Source organism: Labrus mixtus, chromosome 20 (assembly GCF_963584025.1).
Source record: "Labrus mixtus chromosome 20, fLabMix1.1, whole genome shotgun sequence".
Classification (NCBI taxonomy): domain Eukaryota; kingdom Metazoa; phylum Chordata; class Actinopteri; order Labriformes; family Labridae; genus Labrus; species Labrus mixtus.
The window spans coordinates 12,381,654-12,406,789 of record NC_083631.1 but is presented as its reverse complement, the minus strand read 5'-3'; the positions used below and the strand labels follow the sequence as shown (position 1 = coordinate 12,406,789).

The 25,136-nt window shown below is 40.0% G+C and overlaps 4 protein-coding genes across 4 annotated transcripts; 1 reads left to right on the top strand and 3 right to left on the bottom strand.

Annotated features, from left to right (window-relative positions):
• Positions 1–6,589: 6,589 nt before the first annotated feature.
• On the bottom strand, positions 6,590–9,889 carry LOC132995384 (lipopolysaccharide-induced tumor necrosis factor-alpha factor homolog). Its single transcript, XM_061065339.1, has 6 exons — positions 9,825–9,889; positions 8,418–8,567; positions 8,091–8,225; positions 7,914–8,006; positions 7,569–7,716; positions 6,590–7,425 (listed from the first exon to the last, which is right to left on the bottom strand). Exons 2-6 carry the CDS (start codon positions 8,557–8,559, stop codon positions 7,317–7,319), a joined length of 627 nt encoding a protein of 208 aa, XP_060921322.1. The 5' UTR covers positions 8,560–8,567; positions 9,825–9,889; the 3' UTR covers positions 6,590–7,316.
• A 312-nt stretch (positions 9,890–10,201) lies between these two features.
• Positions 10,202–12,031, bottom strand: snrnp25 (small nuclear ribonucleoprotein 25). Its single transcript, XM_061065341.1, has 5 exons — positions 11,621–12,031; positions 10,876–10,966; positions 10,587–10,692; positions 10,414–10,488; positions 10,202–10,308 (listed from the first exon to the last, which is right to left on the bottom strand). The coding sequence occupies exons 1-5, from the start codon at positions 11,825–11,827 to the stop codon at positions 10,251–10,253; spliced, it is 537 nt and encodes a 178-aa protein (XP_060921324.1). The 5' UTR covers positions 11,828–12,031; the 3' UTR covers positions 10,202–10,250.
• Positions 12,032–12,280: 249 nt separating this feature from the next.
• On the top strand, positions 12,281–13,956 carry polr3k (polymerase (RNA) III (DNA directed) polypeptide K). Its single transcript, XM_061065343.1, has 3 exons — positions 12,281–12,517; positions 12,687–12,774; positions 13,574–13,956. Exons 1-3 carry the CDS (start codon positions 12,407–12,409, stop codon positions 13,699–13,701), a joined length of 327 nt encoding a protein of 108 aa, XP_060921326.1. The 5' UTR covers positions 12,281–12,406; the 3' UTR covers positions 13,702–13,956.
• A 2-nt stretch (positions 13,957–13,958) lies between these two features.
• cdip1 (cell death-inducing p53 target 1) lies at positions 13,959–19,836 on the bottom strand. Its single transcript, XM_061065340.1, has 5 exons — positions 19,753–19,836; positions 17,933–18,081; positions 17,551–17,694; positions 17,108–17,384; positions 13,959–16,001 (listed from the first exon to the last, which is right to left on the bottom strand). Exons 2-5 carry the CDS (start codon positions 18,006–18,008, stop codon positions 15,890–15,892), a joined length of 609 nt encoding a protein of 202 aa, XP_060921323.1. The 5' UTR covers positions 18,009–18,081; positions 19,753–19,836; the 3' UTR covers positions 13,959–15,889.
• Between the last annotated feature and the right edge of the window lie 5,300 nt (positions 19,837–25,136).

The following is a 25,136-nucleotide window of genomic DNA, read 5'->3' as shown; positions in this document are numbered from 1 at the left end:
AATACTCCTAAAACTCATAGTTGTTGTGCAAATGATATGAGTCCTGGGGCAAAATGTAAAGATAGTTGTGGTGAAAGTGCTTTTAAATCATTATTTTAAAAAACAAATATCTACCCAGGACCCCTGATTGGCTGATTTCTCTTGTCCAACCCTCCTAATGAGCAGCTTTCAAACAAATGTAACAGTTAAAATAAGTTTGTAATCTTTTTGGGGCATGATGTTGTTATTGTCTCTTGTAATTGCTGAACCTGTTTTACCATAATATATATATTATTTTTTTAAAGTAATTATGCCTAAAAGTTGTGTCCCACAACATGCAAGCAACCCTGTTACCAGTAACAATTTTAGTAATGCAGAAGAAGAGTAAGAACAGGAATTAACATGATTCAGCAGAAACTACATCTTTAAAGAGCCCATATTATGCCCTTTTTGGGGTTCGTATATTTAATCTATGTTCCTACTTTTGTACGTTCACAATAGCTAAAGTCCGAAAAAAGTATCTGTTTTCATGTACTGCTCCTCCTTGCTCCTTCTACGCTCTGAGTCCGTCAGCTACGCTCTGCTGAGCCCACACTGTTAGACCCCATGTTAGACCTTTAAGCGTTATGCTTACACCATGGTCCGTCCAAGGGTAAGTGCTCTCTTCTATTTTTCATGTTTTGATATTTTCAGCCTCAATTGAGTGTGTCACTGAAACCAACTACACCCTGTTACTAATTTTTATCAAAATAAGGCAGTTTAATTAAATTAAAAATGTTCTTTATATATCTAAGTTTGTCCTTTGCCAGCTAGCATAGCTGCTAGTACAGCTAGCATCTTCCAGTGAGAAGAGTTTGAGCATTAGCACTGATTTGCAAGCCTGTTACTTTAATTAGAGTAACAGGGATGTATCTCCTTTAGTTCACCCATAAAATACAGTATATTATTTAAAGTAAAATTAATTATTGATGTTTCATTTTGATTGCTTTTTACATTTACAGTTCTTGCACACCATAAGTGAATCTGATAAATGCGGCAATAATACCTATGCACTCACAAACCATTACAGAGCCACCAACCGCATCTCCTACCTTCAGTGGACCACTGTGGACAAAGAACAACATAGTCATCCTGGAACAGCCTCAAATACTACAAAAGCTGGCAGACAAATGTGCCATTTCATACCAGTATCAGGCACCATCCCTACAATATTAGAGAGTATGCTTTCTCACGGGACCTTAAGCTGAATCTTCCTGCAAAATGATGGTGCATCACACCAACAAGCCACTTTGCACACAGTGGTATACTTTGTGGATAGGGTATCTGCCCCTACCTCCTTCTGAACTGTTTCAGCATCCAGACTGAAGGGACCACCTGCCATATGGCAACACCTAGAGCCAATCATCGGTGAAACCAGAGAGCAATACCCACATATGACAACCATCCATTTTTTAAGTGATGGTCCATATTCACAGAACAAACAGCATGGTAATTTTTAGAGAGGGGGTTTACTAGAGGAACTAGGAGCTACTTTGAAGCCAGCTATGGCCCTACACACGGTGTGGGTAGCACACTGACCTTCCAGCTGTACAATTCACTATTAGAGTTCACCAGGTGGACTCTCTGTCACCTGAATACATACTGTACCAGATTGTCAGCTACATGTGCTCTGCGACAGGAAATCTTGAGTGTGATTGTCAGACGACCAAGTGCTTCATCTTCAGTCCTACAAATGATTCCACAAAGGGCACAGCATAGCAGAAGTGCAGAGGCACAGCCAAGAAGTTGTGGGGGAATGGTGTGCTTTGGTGTATGACCACACTATCTACTCAGGGATCATCCAAGAGGGGAATGAAACCCTGAAACTGCCAGGTGAAATGTATGCACAGGGTGGGGTGAACCTTTTTTTCCCCTTGCTGTGTGGGGATGATCTTCACTGCTATCTCTTCGAGGATATCCTGAACCCTCATTCCTCCCCCAGAGAATGTTACCTCACGCCACATGGTCATTGCAAGAGAAGCATGGGATACTTTGACAAGTCAAGAAAATGAAACATAAGCTACAATATTGTTTAGTTCATGAATGTTATAGATAAGCCTTTGCTTCAAGGGGCAATATGGTTCCTATCTTTACAGACAAAAGCTTATTTTTTGTGGATGAAAGCAAATGTATTATTAACAGAAGGGGTTTCGTTTAGAGTTTGTAATGTTATAATGCAGAGGTGATTCCGGAGGGGAGCAGGGGTGGTGTGTTGTTTTTTTTTTTTTTCTCATCTGATAAAATGATCTAATCCATGACTAAAATCTGTGATTCAATTTAACAGAACATTATCTCTTAATCCCTTAATGTACTGTAACATATGTGTATGTGAAATGAAAACACTATTTATTATTTTGGCTGGTTAAAAATACAAGGCCTTTGTAATATGGAGTGAAATAAAAATGGATTGGAACACTGAGTTGAAGGAGGATTTTCCTGGAGCAGCTGGGTTGCATGTTGGCGTACGCCAGTTTCAGGCCCCTTTTAGTGCGTAGAAAACAGTTACAGGCCCCCCGGGCCCCCCGGGTCTTTATGATTCCTTGTCTATGTGCATTGTAAGGACAGCCGTTGGCAAGGGTCAGTGCATGAATTCACCTTTCCTTAACTTAAAATTCAAATATTTATTAAATGTTATTGATGATTAACATTTGATTAAGAACATTGAGACAGATTTTGACTCTTTTTGATTACATGGTCACTGATCAGGGTGACTTGGAGTCAGTGTTGCCAGACGGAAAATACAGCAATATCATACTGCAGCTTTGAAATTATTTGTATGTTACCCTAAACTACCATACATATTAAAAAAAACATGAGACAGGACCTAAACACCACACTGAATGGCAAAACTATTCCCTGCACACCACATTTAGGTAAATAAACTAACAAAGGAACAAACTAGTAAAGTGTAAATTGTTTTGTGAACTGCTTAGCCCTGCGCTGTGTCTCTAAGCTAGTAGCATCTGAAGTTGCTGTGTGTGGTGTACGTTTTCCTACATACTGTCTGGCATAACGAGCCGCAGGCATTAGCAGGGCATCAGGTTGATGATCGGCAGGTAGATCATCCATCCATCCATCCATGTTGGTCAGGTGAATGGTGCTGATGTAATGGCTCACACGCTGATGTGATTTGCTGACATCGTCCTGAGGCCAAATGATGTTACAAATATGATTTATAACCAAAGACCATGTGAGGAACCCTTTAAAATCTCCTTCACAAGAGTGATTCATTCTACCATCTGCTGAGATGCATCCTCACATTCTCCCAGGTTCTTACAAAGAAAAAGAGAAAGGCTTATCAGAAGGAAAAAGAAGATAAAATCAAATCTACAAAAAACACGAAGCAACAAATCATGGAGTTGGACACTGACTGTCAAGATCAAGCCATTGAACCAAGAGGAGATTGCTTCCCATGACGGTGCATTGTGTGGACGGGCAAACACTTGAAGCCAGATGAGGAGAAGAAAGCCAACAAGTTGATTTGAGACACAGTGTCTAGCCATTACTTGAGGCTCAGATCCATTAAAAAAAAAGGATCCAGGCAGGGATCATAGGAGAAACGTTTGGACTCTATGATGAAGAACGAGATCCACCAAGTTGTGGAGAACATGGAGATAGAGGACATACAGAAGTTTTGGAAAGCAACAAATTTACAACCAAATTCTTCAACATCAGGGAAACAAGTAATTACAGGATAAAAAGAACGAGATGGAGAAACAATAAGAAAATGAAGCTGGAAGACCCTAGGGCCATGAAGAAGATGCGCTATGCACAATAGAAGAAGAATTATCAATTATGAGACCAGACATCGCCAAATTTAAGCTGAAAGAGACTACTAAGATGTTGCCGCAGCAAAATAAATTGAAATTCATCAAAGTAGGATGAGGTCCATGCGGAGAGGATCCAAGACATGGAAGACAGAGAATGGAAGAGAAAAGAAAAAGTCCGAGATGTTACCATGCTGCGTTCTGCTCGCTTACAGCAACATGCAGGATACTAAAATGCCATAACAATATCAAATGGAGCAGAAAGGTTGAGAGATTTCAAAGAGTAAGGGATGAACCAGTGAAATACCAAGAATATTTAAGGAAGGAGAGAGAAAGAAATAAGAAATTAAGGGAAGACGGAAAGTTGAAATGTATCAACGATTTGTCTGCCAGGGAGAAAAGGAAGGTCAGAAAATCATGGAGGAAAAGACAGAAAATACACAGGTTGTTTGTGTTGAAAGGACAACGTTCATCACCAACTACAACTTCAACTGAAGCTGATCAGACACCAGAGCATCGGCCTGCACATCAGAGAAGGGCAAAAATGCATACAAGTTGTACTTTAAATTGTTAGGGATGAATAGTTGTCCCAACACTCCAATATAATAAAAATAACTATTTAATTATGAAAAAGAATATTGAAAAACTTAATATTGACTCAAGTGGAATTTGGAAAATATAAATTCATAAGAAAGTAATAATAAATATAACATGTTTTAACTGTTTTACAATTTTAACTTTTAATTTGATTTATGTATTCTATATTTAACCAGGTCAATCCAGTAAACATCACAGACTAACTGCTGGAGTAGGGCAGCCTGGCCCGCGTCAGCGTGAACCATGCAGAAGACCAGGGGCCTCAAATATGCTGCGTACGTACTAAAATGTTGCAGCTTCAAAAAACAACACTGGTGCACGTCACTACCGCACTGTAGCCCCTAACTCTCGGGTGGATGAATCATTGTTAGGGGGCAGAACATTGCTGGAAAGTCAAACTCTACCTCTAAGAATCAGACCCCGTATAACATAACACGAATGAAAACTGAAGCTGTTGCTAGAGAATCCATCATCTTACCATCTGAGTGGCAGTGGATCTTGTCCTTGAGGAAACCAACCAGAGACGAGTGTGCCTCGATATGCTCAAAGAAAAGAAGCTGAAGGCTACAGGACTTTCTGAAAAATACTACATTGTGGTGGAAAGGAAAGCTCACATCAAGCAAAAAGGAATTGCCGTTTTTCAAAAAGGTTTCAAGCAGGTGCTCGGATATCAAAAGACAAGGATTAGTGACCTGTGACAGACCCGCCTCTGATCTGCACCCTCCATCTCAAAGTAGGCCCATGCAGAAAATGGAGCCAATGCACAAGTGAAAAAAACTGTTATTGGTCGAGTGTCTGCTAGATGTTGGCTCCAAGAAACAAGATCACATACACACCCCATTAAAAATGGCCATTTTTACAACAGAATTGAACATGCTTACAGTCTGGTATAAAAAAACATTTTGGACTATTAGTTATTGTCTAGCTGCCAATGGTGCTGTGGTTAGCACTCTTGCCTCACAGGCAAGCGAGATGGTTCCTGGGTTCGAGTCTCCGTTGGACAGGGTTCAATCCAGGTAGTCCGGCTTCCTTCCAAAATCCAAAGACATGCTTGTCAGGTTAAATGGTGAATCTAAATTATCTGTAGATGTGAGTGTGGCTGGTTGTCTGTCTCTATATGCCTGTGATTGTTAATTTAAAACAAGAACAGAGAAAAATGAAAAAGATCATGTCTTCACGGCAGGGCCATGTGTCACAGAAATGAATCACATTTGGGATGTTTATTTTATTAGATATGGTTTGCCATTCTAACAAATTAGACAAAACAAAAAATGCCAAACTAAATTACATATCAACTACACATAGGTAACTTGTATAACATTAGACATCTTGCAGGCTGGAATAGTGCAGAAACACTTCACACTACAACTCTCCAATCCACATGTCACTAAAAGTATTTAATTCAATGCATTCATCATTCTGTGAACATGTGTCTGCTGTCACTGAAAAAGATCACAATCATGAAGTGGTGCAGAAAAGCTGTTAGATAAAAATTGATCAAATTGCAGAAAAATAAATATTTTGTGGTTGAAAATTTCTGGGGGAAACCACCAGATCCTCCTTTCCTGATGGTGTACTGTAAACTATTAAACAGTGAATTGGGCCTATTAACCATTTAAATACCATTCAGTTAACCTCACTATAGTCACTATTTTGTTTGACTGGGGGGGCACAAGAACGGTTTCTCCTCCAAAGGGAGTCATGACAGAAACAGTTTGAGACCCAGTGTGTTATAGAGAAGTGAATCTTTGACCTTTAACCTTTTTCCCTTTCAAATACCTGGTATGCAATGCTTTAGTATAGCAGATATAACATCAATCAAGGCATTTTAATGCAAGTTAGAGGAGCTGGCCTATTTAAGAAAAATGGCTGAAATGGTAGTTGTACTTGGCTTCAAAACATATGAGAGATGAAACAAATTAGTTTAATTCATTTAAAGACCTAAACACCCCTTGCCCTGATTCAGTTTTCCACATACTGTATCAATAATGGCAGCAGTAGCCACTCCCCCCCCATAAAAAACCCACAAACAAATGAGAAAACCCTTCCCCTCTTTCTTATTCTTTTTTTTCTTCATGTCATCACCTTAGATATGATCAACTAAATTCACATTCAATCTGCACTATTGAGGACAATCTGTTTTGTGTCTCGGTGTTACCAATAACTTGTCCACTGCTTTATGTCTGTCAAACTTTGAAACATTATGACAGAATCAGCATCATATTTATTGGTCAGGTATGTGTACACATACATGCGAGGAATTTGACTCCAATTTAACTCACCATGTACAACCATTACCTCACAGTTGAGGTTTTATACCCGTAGCTATTTTCCACTTCAAGCAGCTGTTATTTTCACTTCCATCAAATATGTTGTACGAATAGCAAATGAAATGGACCCATTATGTGCTCCTATTCTGATGCCCACTCTTTCTAATAAACGCAGAAACACACCTATGCTGACTAAAAAATGCTAGATTCATCTTAAAAAATAAATACCAATGCCCCCTGAGAGTCATTCCAACACATATCAACAAAGATAACAGTAGCAAAGAAAAAGGTCATACATAGTTAAAGCTTACCTATCTCCCATGTGAAGTACACAGAAGGTTGGGGGTTTGATCCCAAGGTCCTGCAGTCAGATGTTGAAGTGTCTTTGGGCAATCAGATTGTTCATTATCAAGTCATGTTTGCTGTCCTTTATGAAATACCAAATACAATGTAATTTCTTGTGAGAGGAGATCTTGGTTGATGTCCTGGAAAAACTCCAAAAATGGGATTTATGCAGGTTCTTTCCATCATGAATGACGCAGTGACAAACACGGCGATATCATTTTACCATATTCACGTTGAGCAACTCAAATAAAAATAGACACAACATAAATTCATTTTCTGCCCTTCAGTGAGCTTCAAGAACTCTCCTGCAGCTTTCCTCTCAGAGCCTTTTTATTGCTTGGATTTGTGTTCGACACGAAGGACATCTGTGTACGATGGTTTGGAACTTTTTGTTGCAGAAGGGAATGAGGCAGCAACCGGCCACGCAACTGCAAAAAGAGGGAACCAAAAAGTAAACGTCAACAAGCCTGGTAGCAACAACAACACAGCACAAATAGAAACAGGCCCCATAAAGGGTGTGATTATGTTAACATGCAAATGTGTCACCAGGATGGAGGGAACGCTTCCATACCCAACCATAGCTATCATGAAACACATCAGCCAGGTCACACTGCTGACAGAGGCGAACGTCTCTGTTGTGACAAACTGCTGACACTCTGGACACTGAGTCCTGCATGGACACGGAGGAAGGTTCTCCAAGTCCAGATGCACTTTAGGGGCTGTTTAAAGGAAGTATTCAATTAGAATTCTAATATCTCATCCGTGATATCACTTGATCTTAATTTTCTTTAAAAATGCAAATTGAAGCATTGAAAGCTGGCTTTATTACAAAAGCATAGTCAAATGTCCAGGGTTCAAATCTTGCTTTTTGGGTTCAGCTGAAAAAGTCAAAAGAATTTGTGCATCCCCAACTCACCTGGAATATTAGGCGGAGCCACAACGTAGAAAATATTTGAGGAAGAAGAAAGTTTACCAGAAACCATCTTTGGACCGGAGGGGGAGCTAACCTCTAACAAAGAAGAAGAAGAAAAGATGTGTTTAAAATGCTAAAGTATGGGTGGGAATGATTTTAATGCAGCAAATCAGGGCACACCTTTCTTCTCGTCAGTCTTTTCTCTGCCATTGTGTATGTTTTCCAGTCTTTTTTGGAGTTCAGCCTTCCCTTCTGCCAGTTGGTTCAGTTTTTCATCAATGTCGATAATCTCCTTCTGATTTGATGCCGACTCCTCTGATAGAAGTTAAAAAAGATTCACATACACGAGAGAGAGAGAGAGAGAGAGAGAGAGAGCAGAGGCACAAAGGATCTGAGATGTGAAAAAGATGAGATATCTACTTTTCAACAAGGTTCAAATGTTTTCATGTTGAACATATCTATCTTGATGTTGGTATGGAAATTGATTCATGTTTCTTTTTTTTGTACCTGTTTGTTCAAACTCAGCACGATTCCTCAACTCCAGAAATAAACAGAGGATTTTTTTCCTCTCCAGGAGTTGCTGTGTCTTTAGGGAATTAAGGTTCAACTCGGTAGAAATCTCCTTCAGCTGGCAGCCAGGAGAAGTCATCGTTGATGCTGAAGAGCCATGGGGAAGTGTTTCAGCCACAACATTTACTGTATAGAGCTTCATGCTTGTTCAGTGTGCAAAATGTGTCACACAACATATTGAAGACACAAAGCACTGCAACTCTACAGATTCCTTATTAGGGTTTGTAGTGGGAATACTGAATGTTACAACCAAAGATGTAAACACATGGGACGACATCTTTGAATGAAGTGATGTCTTCTCAAAGTTTGAGAGAGCACATTCATTCGTTCATTCATTTTCCTTACGATGCATTTAATCAAATAAATTGTCATGTTGTAGAGCACTGGTTCCAAACCTGGGGTCCAGGCCCCTCCAGGGGGGACGCCAGAGAGGGGTAGGAGGCTTTGTCTGCTCTGAGTAGTGTTCTAGTCAAGACCACAATACCCAAGACCAGAGTGCTCCGAGACAAGCCCAAGACATTTAGAGATCCAGACAGAGTCAAGACCGAGGCAGGATGAGAACGAGACTGCGACCATGAATATCAAAGAAAAAGAATCGTCTTGTGAGCAGCGGGCCTGTCACTCATTTAGACCTTAAAACCCGAAAGGTCACAGCTGTAACCCGGGGACAAAAATCTAATTAATTTAAGTTATTCATACTTTTAAAAGAGGCGGTTTCCTTCTTATCACTGTAATGACGTGGAAGAATAAGCTGTCAGTGGTGGTCTTGACTGGTCTGACTGGAATAGTAAAAATCCAGAGTGCGCCCAGTCTGACACAGAGTAAATAAAGCTTCAGATCCCGAGAAGAGACCTTCAAAAAGTGGTCTTGAGACCAAGACCGATTTGGAGCACTGCGACACCAGCTCTGAGGTTTTCAAAATGAGATTTGCACATATTAAATAAAATAACACACCGACTGGATATATTATTCAAAAGGTCCGTGGATAGACAGTTTGATAAATATTTGTTTCCTAACTCTAAAATGTCAGGTTACTTAGTCGGCCTCACTTGTAAGTCCGGTTCTAAATGAAACAGAACCGACAGTTTGAAGAAAAATCCAGGATGATGTTTCTAGTTTGAGCAGCAAGAGCATCAAAGATATCAGTTAGACCTGCAAATAAAACTCTCGGACTAATTCATGAAGCAACATTCACAACACAAATCTCCATTAATACTAAATGTAATGTTCTGAGCGGTGCATTGAAAGAAGTTAAAACCACCACTTAAATATCCCAATCATTGACTTTTCTGTAAGCAGCATGAAAGAGTATTCTTTTATTAAAAAGTAAAGGGTGTGTATTACCTTGTTCCCTCAGATGGCTCCAAGTGTATCATGAACAGCTAACATTCAAAGTAGATCAACAAAAACTTATAATGCTGACTTATACCAGGAAGTATTCAAATCATCTGGTTTACAACCCAGCCCTCTGGAAAAAAGTGGCACGATACTGTCGTCGGAAGCTCAAAGTAAAAGTGCACATAGAAATAGATTGTTAGAAATGTAAAAAGTTTTAATATTTGAGTAGAGTTCAAAAACAAAAATCACTGTTCAGTTGCAGCCAAATAAACATCGACATATTGTATATACATGAAGCCTTTCTGACAGACTGTTCACTTTGTTAAGAGAGTTTCTGAGTATATATTTGGGGTTCAACAAACATCAGGAGAACTTTCTGAACGTTTTTGGTTTTTTTTTCTTCCTGCTGGACAAATGTCAGCTGTCAACTTTTCACTTTTTCCGGAGTCTCTTCATGAACGTCACTTCATCTCTGTTCCTGATGCCGTAGCTTCAAAACAAAAATAAACACACCAGGAGAGGAGAATGTCAAACAGACTGCTGATTTATAAAAACTGCACGACAACTCAAAGAGGTGATTATTTCATACACTTACTCTTTCAGCCTCATCTTGTCATCTTCAAGCTTTTCTCCTTGAAATACCAAACTAAACGTTCTCCAGACGTACCGCCTGTAAAATAAGGAGGGCAAGCAGCGAGAACGGATCAAACATTAGGTCTTCATTTTCAAAACCCCCTTTACTGATTTTGTGTTTTTGATGGTGTTTACCAGCTGACATGTTTCACTCCGCCCTCACGTTGTTGTTTCAGCTCCATGAATCTGCGAATTGCCTTCTTCAGGTCCAGGACAGTGGCGTTCTGCACCACCACGATGGCTGTGGGACAAATGTTTTTATTTGATTTGACCAAATAAAACGCTATTTTATAGAACAAATTAATTATAACAAAAGCAATACATTATGTAGATATGTGTACAAATAACAGAAACACACATTGCACACTATAATAAACCTTTTTTTTGCCTCAAAATGAAACAATGAAACAATCTCATTACTCACGCATTATTTCTCCATCTGCCTTGAAAACCCTCACAGTCATAGCCTGACCATACTCCAACGCAATCTGAGAATTGACCTCTTCCAGAGTCACCTTAAGACAAAAAGATTGATGAGATGTTGAAAAAAAAAAAAAAAGCCCCCCCTCTATTTACGAGACTCTGACAGGCTGTAAATGATCTTTAGATTGCATATAGTTCTGAAAACGTTAAAGATACTTCTTCAATTCTTAGAAATGTTAACATTCATTTGACATTTTATAGACTTATTACTTTTCTATTCAACCAAAACAAGATATATGCAGACACGTTTTACAAAAGGAAACATCTTGATTTCCCTTTGGCATAACCAGTTTTCAATGTAACAATACAACCATTATATATTATATGAAGTTAAAAGGAAAATAGCTCACAGGCAATGATTTGAACTGAAACCTCTCAACTTGTGTGGCAACTTCTTTAGTAAGTGTACGCCATTCACTTTATCTGTAAAGGTGGTTTATTTTGCTCTAACTTTACATCACAGTGAAGAGGATGAATGAAAATGATGTTTCATCAACAATAATGAAGTTAGGGAGTATTCCAAACCAAAACCGTTCAGGCTCAAGTGAAGTTAAAGAAAACACAGATGAAAGAACATGAGGATCTTAAGTTCTTCTTAACCAGAAGGGTGAACATACGCCAAATCGGTTTTTTTTAATGCTTCATCTGCACATTTCACTGTTAGGACACGCCACGGACTGACCAACCTGGATGGGCAGATCACAAAGTAAAGGGTCCTGCACAAGTCTCGCAAGTCCTTCCTCGAAAATGTCCAGGATCTCTGAGTGAGGAAGAGCCTCGTCGTCCTCTTCATCTGCGTCAAGAGCTTCATCTGTCAGGTTGTCTTTTTCCACCTCTTCATCTTTCACAGACATTCCTCCCTCAACTTGGTCCTCACTCTGCTCCTCCATCATCACCTTAAATCATTTAACATACAAACTGCTGCACGGTTTATCCGGCGGGGACATTAAAAAAGAAGAAGTGTTTTTTTGTTTTTTTTTCACATTTGAATAACCGTACAATGTGAAAAGATAGAGTTGGACTCGGATATAGAACTACAGCCAACAAACAAAAGTAATTTATCTGTGAAGCGAAAAGCCATTTGTACACATTTGTACGGTTAACATTTCGTACCGGAAGGAAACTGTACTTCCGTACAAGGGTTCCCCTTAGTAAAAGAAAATTCACGCGTGTCCGTTTTCCATGAAAGCAAAATATGACATTGATTAAATCTGAGCACAATGCTTTATTTTTGGTTTGCAATTGTGTCTCATTAAAAACACGCTTTTAAAAACACTTTCTTTCATTTGTTTCCCGGCGAGCCTTAAAAACAGTTGCACCTGCTTTCATCAGCTTCTTTTCCGCTCCTCCACATGCGTCACACTGTTTACAGCAGGGGGGACTACAACGCTTCAGTAGCTGTTAGGAATATTTCTTTATAGCTTACAATAAATATAACACCGTGAGGCTGTTTACATTGGCATTGCTTTGAAATGCTTCTTTTCTGTCCAACCTGTGGAAATGTTTTAATCGTAGAGGAAGGACAGAAGTGCATGAGATTCGCCTGTAACACCTGTCCGTATGTCCACAACATCACGAGAAAGGTAAGTAATGTTAGACCAGGGTGAGAAAAGAAGACGTACACATAACTTTTAATTGGTGTTACTGTCTACTTTTACGTATTTTCGACGTAGTAGTTATCGTTAGTTGCTAAAGTTGTTGTCCAATGTGTTTTTGGTGTCTTTGAGTCGACATGACGTTTCCTCTCCACAGGTAAACAGCAGAAAGTATCCGAAGCTAAAAGAGGTGGACGATGTTCTTGGTGGCGCTGCTGCTTGGGAAAACGTGGACTCAACTCCAGGTAAGTGACATTGAATCAAATCACCATGGCTTCAAAGAGACCCAAACACTTCACCATGGCTGTAGTTAAACAGAGAAATGTTGGCTTCCTCGACTTCTAGAGCTCAAAGCAAACGCGTGTTGTTAGTCATGAAAATCTATAATCTAGGATTTGTAAAGTCTTGTCTTTTTTTGTTTCACATTTTTATTCCACTTGTGCTCAGTCAAAGTTGCATTAACATGTTCATGCCTACACATCTTTACTTAATATTTAAAGCATTTGAACTTACATTACAATCTCTTACGTCATAAGTGCATAAACACCCTGGCGATGAGTCAATTATTTCATTAGTAGGTTACAAATAACTAAAAACTAATGTCATACTTTCTGATTCATACACGTTTCTTAACCCTAAACTGTTGCGATCCAGTCGTAATTTTCATTTCAAAAGGTAAATTAATTATACATTTGTTGCTAGTTGTTTACAACTTAAAGCACAAAATGTAAATTCTGATTAAAAATATTTGTTATCAGAGATGTTTTTTTTGTTCTTTTTATTATAACTTGAGAATCAATACATGATTGTTGAACTTCTCACAAGGAGCCTTGATTTGTTGTCTTAATAAAGGATGCTCTCTCACACTGATATAACATGTTATTCTTCTTCTAATTTTAATGGTTAAACTTAAGACAACAGTGTCTTCCACATATATTATGTTTGCTATTCAGTCAAGTTTATTTTTAAAGCACATTAAACAAAACCTCAATAATAAACAGCTGTGGTTTCAAACTGAAAGGCATTCCTCGTATCTCTTCACAGAAACGTGTCCAAAGTGTGGACATCTGCGGGCGTATTTCATGCAGATTCAGACCAGATCAGCGGACGAGCCTATGACGACTTTCTACAAATGCTGCAGTGCTCCGTGTGGACACCGATGGAGAGACTAAAAGACTTTGGACTGCTGAGATCACAAACCTTATACGTCTTCCCTTGTTTCTGACATTATATTTATTCCAAACAGCATCTGGTAGTCATGGAAACTCTTCTGGTGGATTCCAGCTTCTTCTGTTTGTCAGTTTTGTTGCGTGTAACGGCCCAGTTGAAGATAATCTAACTCTCTTTAGATGATTCTTACACACAGTATCATTCACTTTGAAGGCATACATCATTTTCAAATCAACAATAAATGAGTTCTGATGAAAGCTCTTGTTCGGATTTTTTATTGATAAAATAGTAACTGTATACAACAGTCAAAACAAATCTTTGACTTGTATAGTTATACATATCACAGACATTTAGAGAGCAATGCATACCAGCATTATCCACAACAATGGCATACAGTACCTTGTATTAAAAGTTCAATGTAATCCTTCAATTTAAAATGAACTTTCTTGCACTGCTTCGCTAGCCTTAAGGAAAATCAAATCAAATGCATAAAAGAGTCAAGGAGCTCGCCTGTGAGAATCATTTAGTTTTTTTGTCGTGTGGTCCATGCAGACAAACTCTGCACTTGGTAAGTGAAGGTGAGTGGCAGTCTTCGGCATGCTTTGCTGGAACAATGGTTGATTGGTTGTTAGTAGTAATCTCAATGGAATCATCACAATGTTGTTGCGAGATGTGTGATACAATCATTTATCTGAAGCTTAATCCTAGTGGAGAGTTCTCTATTAAGTCCATTTCGACTTTTTTTTAATCATCTAACATGCATCCGAGCAATGCAGGTACTCTTTTTTTTTAAGGGCTGAAGCCATATTAGGAGGGTTAAAGGTGAAACGGTGACATGTGAAGATGGTGCCACCTCTATTAGTTTTGTTTGTCTGCATGTGGTTTTTAAACTACCCCCCCCCCCCCCACATATCCTGTGTACTGTAGCACAGTCAGCCAACAGTACCAATGAGAGAAGATGAACTATTGTGGAGCATAAGACTGACAGAGTGAGAGGACACTAGATAACTGAGATGTCATGCAAAGTGTCCCCGATAATACACTACCCACAAGCTCCACTTGGATTCTAAGATACTCTGAATGAGTGCATATATGGCTGGATTCAATTGGATCGACAACAAACACAAGCAATAGAAAGAAAAAAAGCATAACACAAATGAATAACTGCTTCAACTCACGAGAAGTCTTTCTTTTCCTCCTCAAAAGCTAAAAGTTCTGAAGCACCTGTGACAAGCTGAGGTTGGTGGTTTTTTCAGAGGGGGACATTTTTAATTCCAACTTAAAGTGCAAATCTTGGCTTTATCATCTAAATTAAAAGCTTCACAGACGGAGAGAGCGTTAGATGTGCTCAACAATAATCCACTAAGTTCTACCACTTCTGACTGAAGCCCAGAAGAAGAATGCGTTACGACGAGTTACATTAGTCTTGGTCGTTCCCAAACAAACGGACACACCAGTTCATTGATGTGAAAAGAGTTCGTTAAGTCTGATAACATTCATCGAGGGGGGGGGGGGGTTAAAGATTAAAGGAAGGAGAGAAAAAAAAACTGGGTCTGTTAGAAGAAAATAATTAGACAAAAATATTCACAGTTGTAAATAGATAAAATAATGGATAAAACATTTTAAATAAATAAAAGAAAACGACGCTAACCCAGCATGTTTAACTTGAATACACTTGATTCTCTATAAGATTCACAGATGATTTTTAAATAAAGTGACCATTTCTTCACAGTTTTCTCTAGCCGAGGCTCTCTGTCTATCCTAAGGTCGTGTGTAATACTACAAGCTTTCTCGTCAGGTTTCAAAACACAGATCAGATGATGCACCCGTGCGCCTGCTGCCTATTCATCTCAGTGGATGATTTTGGTGCCCTACATAATCTGTTCTGTGACATTTGTACATTTCAAATGCATATTTTTATACATAAAAGAATTCGAGTCAAAGATATATACAGCAAATATTCCGTGAACTGATGAGAAAACTGCACTTACAATTTTAAGAGGGCGACACAACACTTTGCAAAAATGAAGGGGAGAAGCCTGTCACTACCAGCAGGAGGAGATGTGAGTGTGTGTGTGTGTGTGTGTGTGTGTGTGTGTGTGTGTGTGTGTGTGTGTGTGTGTGTGTGTGTGTGTGTGTGTGTGTGTGTGTGTGTGTGTGTGTGTGTGTGTAACATACAGCTGTCGGTGGTTAGCATATACGCTTGTATGTGTAAATGTAGCCCTTACAGTAAGGGCAGGTGTGTGTCACGTCCTTGAGGTCGTCGATCAGACAGGGAATCAAGCAGCAGCCAAGATCACACCTGCAAATGAGGAACAGACATAAACTGTTATGTTGTAAATGTTGGTGAAAAGGATGATGTGCAAACACGCAGACATGTATTGTGACAGAGGCAGCACAGACAGCATGTTTTTTGTTTTTTTTTCTCGACATGTTGCTTGGAACAGAGGTCACACCATAAACAGGTGCATGTGCTTTGCATATAAGCGTTCTGATTATGACCCATCTGCAAGTGTGCAGACATGATCCTATGTAGCCTCTGTTTTATATTAGATAGTATTTTGTACATGTACTTATTTATTTTTTAATTTAAGATATTTGAGCCCTGCTTTGAATATAATTCAAATAACTCACCCGTGCGCATGCACGCGCGCGCAAGGTGTTTAAATGTGTCACCAATGAACACATGTTAGGTTTCACTTTCTCCCATATGCAATGAACCTTATCAAGCATCATTAGCCTTTAAAAAAAAACATTTTATTGGTTGTAATTGACCACGATGCAGCTCAGACAGGATGAGACAAGCGTGCACAAGTGATACAAAGGATGATTATGAACTGAAGTGACACTAAAAACTAACAAACAGACTAAATGATTTGCATGATGAACACACAGATGCACGTTATGAAACATCAGTATCCAAACTGCGCTGCATTAGTATAAACTCTGTTTAACCGTTGGTGGGTTACGACTCATGATGACATAATTCACAGCATGTGGAGACGTGACTCATGTATGATAGTTAGCTGTGAAAGGAAATACTGGACACATATTGTCCCTTATTGAGCTAGGGACAAAGCATGACAAGACAGACAGATAGTTGTGTCTCATCATCTCCTCTGTGAATCAACTGTATGTGCACTGTGCTGTTATTTCTGGTTCTGTGCCAGAGCCATTTAATAAAACTTGGCAATACTGCTTTCTGCTGGTTATTTCACGGCAGTTAGCAAACAGCTTTCAAATGCACTACAACCACTGTCTGACAGGAGTACCATATTCCAACCAGACAAAATCAATAAATATGTGTTTGTAATATGACGATAAATACTAGAAGGCTACAAAAACCCATTGCAAACAACTGTCAGGTGCTATCAGGCGTCTATTCTGTCAAACTTCTGATCTACTCACCCTACAAAGAAGCAGAAGAGGCAAAAGAGTGTGTTCATGAGTCCGACATCGTGGGAGATGCGCGTGACAATGGCCTGCTGGCAGTGTGGACACACAGTCTGCACCGGTGACGTCTGGAACATTTCCCCTTGCAGTACTGTCACAGTGGTGGCTGCTCCTGGAGGAGCCAGGACGGTCGCTGTGTGGCCTCCCATGTGGACAAAGTGACCTGGACCAGGACCCATGTGTCCCGGCATCGGGTGGGGGAAGTGACCGGGCGGAGGTGGGTAGAGGTCGCCTGTAAAGAAGGAACTGACCCTAAATATACAGCACTATACATGATTCTAAACACATTTGTTTGACTGAGTTTGAGCGGGACTGGACAGAGATTCATTACAACAGCATTATGTGTCAGTGTGTTTTTCTGTGTATTTTTTTTTTTGCATGAAGACGGTGTGCAGCACCATGTGGTGGAGGCATTGGCATGGGCATGGGTCCTTCTCCAGGGACATGTGGGGGGAGGAAGCCTGGCCCTGGACCCTCATAAGGTGGAGGACCATAGTCTGGAGGTAACGGCTGCCCCTGTATAGGAGCAGTTCTTACAGGAACTGTGTCAAATCAAAACAAAAAGAAGACAGGTATACACATGTTTATTTTGCATACTTCATTTTGTTGGTTTTGAAACAGCAAGTCAGTTATTCTAAATAATGAAAGTTTGTTTGTCATACGTGCATTAAAAATGTCGGCCTCATGGAGTAACATGAAAACAGAATCTAAATAAAGACTTTCAACACTGGTGACTGAAGCATCTGAAAACAAAAAAGGAATTAAGTATACAAAACATACCTGGTTGTCCATTTTTCTCCTCAATAAGTGGGGCGCTGGGACCTCCAGGGTACGGAGGCGGAGGATCACTGGACATACTGGCCGGATGTCTGTATGGGGAAGGGGATGGACACGGAGCTCTGCTCACAGCTCTCCTGGGGACTTTGATTCTGTGAGGCGTTTTAAAAAAAACAAAATTAAACCTGCTGGCTCATTACTCTCTGACAGACTTCTCAAAAGTCATGAAGTGTTCCAACAACAGTCAGAGAGGCTAATTAAGTCCTTTTTTTTGTAACTACTGAATGTCGGTGTGCACAAGGAGCAAGAAGGGACAGCAGAACTGAGAAAGAGGAGTTTAAAATCAACTTATTGATGCAAAATAGAGTTTTGAGCTGTCTGTAGAAGACAGGAGGGAGAAATAAAAAAGGTACAAGTTGGAAAGAGACTGAGAGGCCTGCGGTTCAGGGTTCAAGTTTCAGCAGGAAGATTTCTCTCTCCAGCTAAATAATGCATGTTGCAGCTCAAAGTAGCATTCAGAAAACCTCTCAGAGAAACAACACCAAACATTTTATGTACTTAACCGGAAGTCTCCTCTTTCACTTTGACTTTAACATAATGAATGTAGCAAAAGGGGAAAATAAACAGCAGCTTCGTGTTGGAGTGTGAAACTGCATCACAGGATTACATCTGAGGTATAACCCAACAAACTGTGTGTATAAAAAAAGCCCTGGGGCTTATTGTTAGTATTCTTGAGTACAAACTAATATTACATATCGGAATTAGACATGCATGTATTTGCATACTTCTGTGTTTAGTTTTATTCGTCTGTCACTGAGGTGTTGCTTCCCCTCTGTGGTTATTAAAAAAGGTATTGTGTAATGTAGCTCACAACAAAAACAACAAAAACAACACACGTTTAAATGTATTCGTCAGACAAACAATACACCTGCTACTAGACTGACAATCAGGCAAATATACTTCAATCTGCAAAACCTTTCTATATTATTTCAAAAGGAAAACAAACATGCACTTGAGTGCCACATGGTAACAACAGGTAAAAGGGCTTCAGGTGGGTTACTACCACAGACTGGAGGAAACACACGATTTGTTTGGAAGCTGTGGAGAGCCAACACCAACAATATGTGTCACTGAACTGACGTCTCTGAACAAAAACCACCATCTCCAAGTCATTTACAATAACACCAAAAACACTGCGAAGAAGACTTTTTAACACAACAGATTTAAACATCACTGCATTCACGTCATTCCTCCAGAAATGAACGCTGACGATCCCAGGCTAACCACCTAGCTACCTCACTAGCTGATGTTTTTTTTTTTTTTTTTTAATCCTTTCCCCCGATAATCCAGCTCAAAGCCACTTGCACAACTAACCATGAATAACTTAGTTGCGTAATCGATGCTCGAAAAAAAAAAAACCTGCACTGACATTAACTTAAATTCTGTATCTAATAAAAGTATTTCACCTTTTTATTAACGTTAATTGATTGTAGCTAACGGTATCCACAAGAAGCGTTGTGTGGCAGATGGAGAACAAATTATCTCGTCTACAACATATCCTAATAAAGAACTTAATGATCGATTTACAGCGATGTTTTGTTTGAATTCAGTTTTTAAAAAAGGGAACTTGTAACGTCAAAGCATGTCTGCTAGCTGTCGTTAGCTAGCTAGCGTCGCCATTATTTACAGGCAACGAAACGTTTGACATGAGACAATACCCGCAACTTGAAACATGTATTAACTCCAAATCTATGGGCTTGTAAACATTGTAACTGCTTACAGGTGTTATAATGAAGCTGTCAATGAACAGAAAAGCAAAATACCTGAATTCGTGAGAAACGCTGCCAGCCCGCAGTGCACCTTAAGTTATTTGACGTTAGCAGCTCCGCCGTTACGTCACATCCGCTGAGACGAATCTACAAAAAACCCTCTATTATTATGATCAACACATTAATTTAAAAAACATGAAAATCAAATGCACGTGTTTCTGTCTTTATTTAAAGCTACAGTCATATTATTTCCATTGAAGTAGACAAATAAACAAACAACTAATGTGATGTTTTATTTCGAAAGTATGTCGCGGAAGTGCTGGTCAGTGTGTTGACATCTAATAAAATACAAATACAAAAACTGACTGTACTTCTTGTTGTACTGTAATCTGTTATGGTCGCATTTGTAATAATTTGAAATAAGCATATCAAAAATATCGTATTTGTTTTAGCTCCATCATCCGTTGTAAAGATCGATTTACCATAAACCAGAAAGTACGAGAATGTTTTGTAGACTACAGTTCAAATGCATTGAAAGGGCATGGGAAACATACATATTCATTGCCTTTCATTGCTGTGCAGGATTGTAGATCAATATTATCAATATTTAAAAGTACATTTTGGGTAAGGAAAGATAAGCCTTTGGTTTGGTGCGACGGCTCATCTTTTTTGGACAACTGTTGTTGATGTTATTACTACATAGGCCTTCTACTACACTCCAGTGGTCTCAGATGAGCACTGCAACACTATTCCAACATTCAAACAAAATGATTTCAAACAAGTCAAGTTTAAAATCAAGTGTTACATGCTTATTGTTCTAATTCTGAAAAAATTGGCTTATGTTTCTGGGTCTATCTAAGCAGATCAATTTAATCAAGATCATGTTGTTTGCTGCCCTCTAGCGGCCACAACGCAAAACTACAATATTTAAATCATCGAAGCAGCCACATCAAATTTACATACGCAGTAAAAAACAGAGGGAAAAAAATTACATTTTATTCTATCAAGCTACCACTGATTGAAACTACAACTCCTAATCATTTGATAGGGATGCTACTTTTTATTAATATAAAACTTAAAGTGTAAAAGTTCAATTGAAATATATTATAATGCTCTGCTGTTCCCCATAGTGAACAGAACGAATGTCAATATTGTCAAAAACAGATCAAATGAGTGTATTGTTAAAGGTACTTTGAATAAATTTCAACCCCTTTTGAGATGTCTGAAGTTTGATTCTATCTTTTTCCCTTTTCTTCTTTTTTCAACACTGTGGCTTTTTTTAAACGTTAACCATTATGACTGATATGTTCCCGTTAAACAGTAATGTAAGTCCTGTTGTGTCTATCATCTTTATCCATCACTTTCATTCATCGTTAAATATCCCACTATATCTCATGAACTCAAATATTGACAACATGTTCTTAGTAACATATCTCTACAATGACATTAAACAAGCAACAACTCTATGAAGGGAAATTATGTTTTTTTTTTAAATTATTTTTTCAAGTGCAAATTGGAGGACAATTAAGAGTAGCCAATTAACCTATGGTGAATGTTTTTGGATGTTTGGCAGGAAACCGGAGCGTCCCGGAGAAAAACCTACAAAGGTTTGGGGAGAACAGACAAACTCCACACAGGAAGTTCCCCGCTGGTCAGCAGGTTCTTCCTGTGAGGCCACAGTGCTAATCACTGTAACCACCATGCCCCCATAAGATGACGTGAAGTTTTGATATGTCACCTTTTATCAGTTAGGGGGTTTTAAGGTTGGGGTGGAGGTGGGAGGGTCGAGGAAGAAGGTTCTTTTCTTTTCTTCCAGCGTTGAGGTTTTACGAGCCCCAGTGAGTGTCTGAATTGTTTCAGCTTGGACATCTGCTTCACTGGCTCTTGAGGCTTGTCTTCAGATGCTGCTGCACCCTCCTCCACAGGTTCCAGCTGCAATGTTTCTTCAGCTGGAGATCCCTCAGGTCCTGAAGTTACATCAGGGACGGTCACCTCCATGCACAGCTCATCTTGAGTCTCCTCGCGGCTGGCTCTCTTTCTTCTTGGGAGCATGTAGTCCTCCCTATTGGCCTTCAGTTCACTGGAAAGCTCCATGTTTTGTGAGGTGAGAAGAGTGATCTGTGTTTTGAGCCCCTCCACCTCTTGACATTGGATGCTCTCCTTCTCCATGAATAGCTGCTGCAGTCCACTGATCTCCTGCTCCATCTTTTGCTGGAGGGCACCATTTTTAGTCTTCAAATTCCAGATTAAAACTTGGCTCTCTGCAATTGTGTTGTAGAGAGACTTGTTTTCCGTCTCAAACTCTCGCTGGTGGTTTTCAGTCTGCTGTTTCAGAGCGAGAACATGGGTTTGGTCTCTCTGGCTGAGCTCGTCCGTGGACACTCTTAACTTCTCCTGTTCTTGTTGGAGAAGCGTTGTCTTGTCCTTCTCTTGCTGGAGCTCAGCTGTGAACTTCTCTTGGCTGGCTTTATAAGCCACTTGCAGCTTCTTATACGCCTCCTCGATGGGCTTCTGATTGCTGAGCTGACTTCTGAGGTCGTCCAGCTCAGTCTGGAACTTGATGTCCTTCTCAAAAGCAGCCTGCTGCAAGACAGCAATCTCCTCGGTGGCCTTCTGACAGAGGGCTTCCTGCTCAGCTCTCAAGGTCCAAATCAGCTGCTGGTCTTGGGACACTCTTTCTGCGTGAGCCTGGCTTTGCTGTTCCTTCTCGCGCAGAAGGGATTCCACCAGCTGATTGGCGGCGAGCTTGTCAGCTTCATACTTGAGCTTGAGCTCATGGTGTGAGACTTTGAGGTTGTCTACTTCACCTTGAAGGACATTGTTTTTCTCCTTCTCACCCTGGAGGTCAGCAGTGAACTTCTCAGTACTAACTAGGTGTGCCACCTTCAGCTCCTCATAGTCAGCATGAAGATCTTTCTTCTTCTTCTGCCTGGTGGTGTCATTCACCTTCTGGGCGATCTTAAATGCGGAGAGGGTCTCTTCGTTGCAGTACTTTTCCAGCCTCTCTAGCTCTCTTCTGGTGTCCTTTCCCCTGTTGATGTACATTTCTTTGAGGGCTTTCTGCTTTGCAAGATTTTCCTTTGTCTCCTGCAGCTCTTGGATCATCAGGATTCTTTCGTTCTTCTCCTTGCAGCAGTGTTGCCTCTCTCTCTCCAACAGTTCAGTGAGCTGCCCCACATCCCGGCGGAGTCTTTCAAGCTCCATCTCTTTACCGTTGCCCTGCTGTCTGAAGTAAACAGTTCTGTTGTTCCCTCTTGGTTTGGTTGGTTGCTGCATTTTCTTTGGCTGGTTGTCGTAGACACAAAGAAATGCTGCTGTTAGAGTTTGAAGATTGTCTCTGATGAACAGAAATATCTAGACAAAGTCTTGCTTAGTGATCGTTGAGTAGTCTCTCTCTAAGTGCTGACACTTGTTGAAAGGAACAAAACGATATGACTGTCTGGACAGCAGCTGTCTTATTTAGAGACCTGATGATGTCATCAAAGACAAATAGAAGGCAATCTGTCCTTTGAAAACTCAGAATGATTCCATTCTTTGTGGCTTTGAGGAGTTCTGAAGTTCAATTTCTTCATCTACTCTCTTTTCCCAGCGTGTTTACATTTAAAATCACAAAATGTGATCTAAATGTAAAAACAAGGGCAGCCCCACTAACAATATATGTATATTGTTAAAATCTATTACTGATCCCAGATTGACTGAAAACTATGTTTTATTTTGATAAATCTTTCCTGTATCTCATGTCAAACATGCTGTATAATGGCAACACATGGTAAACGAATGCTTTTGTTTTTTGTAATACCCCAATATGGGTGTAATTCACACCAATGTGCATAAAACATCTGTAGAAGTAACTGTTGGGCCACACAGGCTTAGGACAGTCAAACCATGGACTTGGGCCTTTGAGTTATTTACTAAGATCACCAAGAGGCCCAAAAGGACTCTTTATCCCAGAATTCCCTGCGGTACTTCACACCTACGTGTGACGTAAAGGGGGGACCGGAACCTGAGGGACACCCCACAGGAAGGCGGCCAGGTGATAAAACTCTGAGACTCCCCTCGTTCAATCTCTTTCCACGCGCTGACTTGAAGTGCTCGGAGACCCAAGCTCACCTCCTGTTTCCTGCAACAATCTTCCTTTGTTTTAAGTTTTGGCGCGCAGGTAATCCGCGGCCGGCAGTGTTCCAAATTCCGAGCTCGGATTGTCCAGTGAACGCATCTCAGTTTCTCGGAGAGCGTTAGACTATAACAGATTATCAGAAAGATAACGGTCTTATTCCGTCCTGCAACGAAAGGACATCAACGGACATCTTTCCCCTCGACGGAGAACCAACAAAGCCGCTCTTGCCGTAAGGGACCCTCGCCACCATCAGACGCCTCTACACCAGGACAGACAGAAGATCTGTTTTATCGCCGGACTCCTTTTTCCTTCACCGATCGCAGGCAAAGCGATTCACGAGTGAGGCTTAATTAGGTCTGGGCAGAATTAGCTTTAGAGAGTGTTTTTAACAATTGATTGATTGAAGCAGAAACTGTAATTTTTATCTTTGTTGGACCGTCGCGTCCTGAGTTTTACCTGTTTAAAACTCTTGTTGTTCCCATTTCAGACCGCTGCGTCCTATATGTGTTTAGCGTAACAGCGTTATAACCGGATATTATTCTTCTGATCAGAAAGGCCAGTGTACGTCGTATTAACTTGAATTCGGCCATTGGTTTGTTTCTGTGAATGAAGGGAATTACTCCGAGTTGTGGTGCGGGATTCGGACTGTGATCCGGCCTCTTCAGGCACGCATTTCTCTCCTCCTCTACGCTCCTTTTTTATCCTCTTTTCTTCCCCCATTACGCACATAGGCTACACACCCACACACATAGAGATCTATACACTCGCGGCCATCCAGACGCCTCAGAGACACAGATCGTGTAGGGCCGAACTCGGTCTCTTTTAGACATTAAGGCCACATTAGGTCTTTGTTAGGTGTGTGCCATCGTAAGGGCGACCACGTGGGACAAAGCAATCTCCCCCTTTTCTTCTTCCCCCCCTCTCTCTCTTTCACACACACACACACACACACACACACACACACACACATTTACACCTCATTCACAAGGTGTGCTTGATAATGTTTGTTTGCTTAGATTAGTTTATAATAGTTATTTGTTTGATTAAGTTCATTGATTTTGGATTGATGTTACTTTGTTTAAATAAATTCTGTTATAATTTAAGAGAGCAGTTGTTTGTGATTACTGGTGTATTTGCATTGTGATATAAGCTGGGTGCGAAGGCTTTGTGTACGGATTTCACGCCTTCAATTTATTAAATATAGTTATTAATTATTAATAATATTAGTAATTAAATAACTCATTTGAGACTGATTTGAGTGATATTTTGGTTATATTTCCCTGAGTACAGGGTGGTGCCCCAAAACGAGATTAAACATAGT

Coding starts and splice junctions, on each gene's coding strand:
- LOC132995384 (XM_061065339.1), bottom strand. CDS start 8,559: ATGACTTCTCCTGGCTGCCAGCTGAAGGAGATTTCTACCGAGTTGAAC. Junction 8,226..8,417: donor TGCTGAGTTTGAACAAACAG/GTACAAAAAAAA, acceptor AACTTCTATCAG/AGGAGTCGGCATCAAATCAG. Junction 8,007..8,090: donor AAAGACTGACGAGAAGAAAG/GTGTGCCCTGAT, acceptor CTTCTTTGTTAG/AGGTTAGCTCCCCCTCCGGT.
- snrnp25 (XM_061065341.1), bottom strand. CDS start 11,827: ATGATGGAGGAGCAGAGTGAGGACCAAGTTGAGGGAGGAATGTCTGTG. Junction 10,693..10,875: donor GGCAGATGGAGAAATAATGC/GTGAGTAATGAG, acceptor TTTGTCCCACAG/CCATCGTGGTGGTGCAGAAC. Junction 10,309..10,413: donor GACAAGATGAGGCTGAAAGA/GTAAGTGTATGA, acceptor TTTGTTTTGAAG/CTACGGCATCAGGAACAGAG.
- cdip1 (XM_061065340.1), bottom strand. CDS start 18,008: ATGTCCAGTGATCCTCCGCCTCCGTACCCTGGAGGTCCCAGCGCCCCA. Junction 17,695..17,932: donor GGAGAAAAATGGACAACCAG/GTATGTTTTGTA, acceptor GATTTGACACAG/TTCCTGTAAGAACTGCTCCT. Junction 17,385..17,550: donor GCCAATGCCTCCACCACATG/GTGCTGCACACC, acceptor CCTTCTTTACAG/GCGACCTCTACCCACCTCCG.
- polr3k (XM_061065343.1), top strand. CDS start 12,407: ATGCTTCTTTTCTGTCCAACCTGTGGAAATGTTTTAATCGTAGAGGAA. Junction 12,518..12,686: donor TCCACAACATCACGAGAAAG/GTAAGTAATGTT, acceptor TCCTCTCCACAG/GTAAACAGCAGAAAGTATCC. Junction 12,775..13,573: donor AAACGTGGACTCAACTCCAG/GTAAGTGACATT, acceptor ATCTCTTCACAG/AAACGTGTCCAAAGTGTGGA.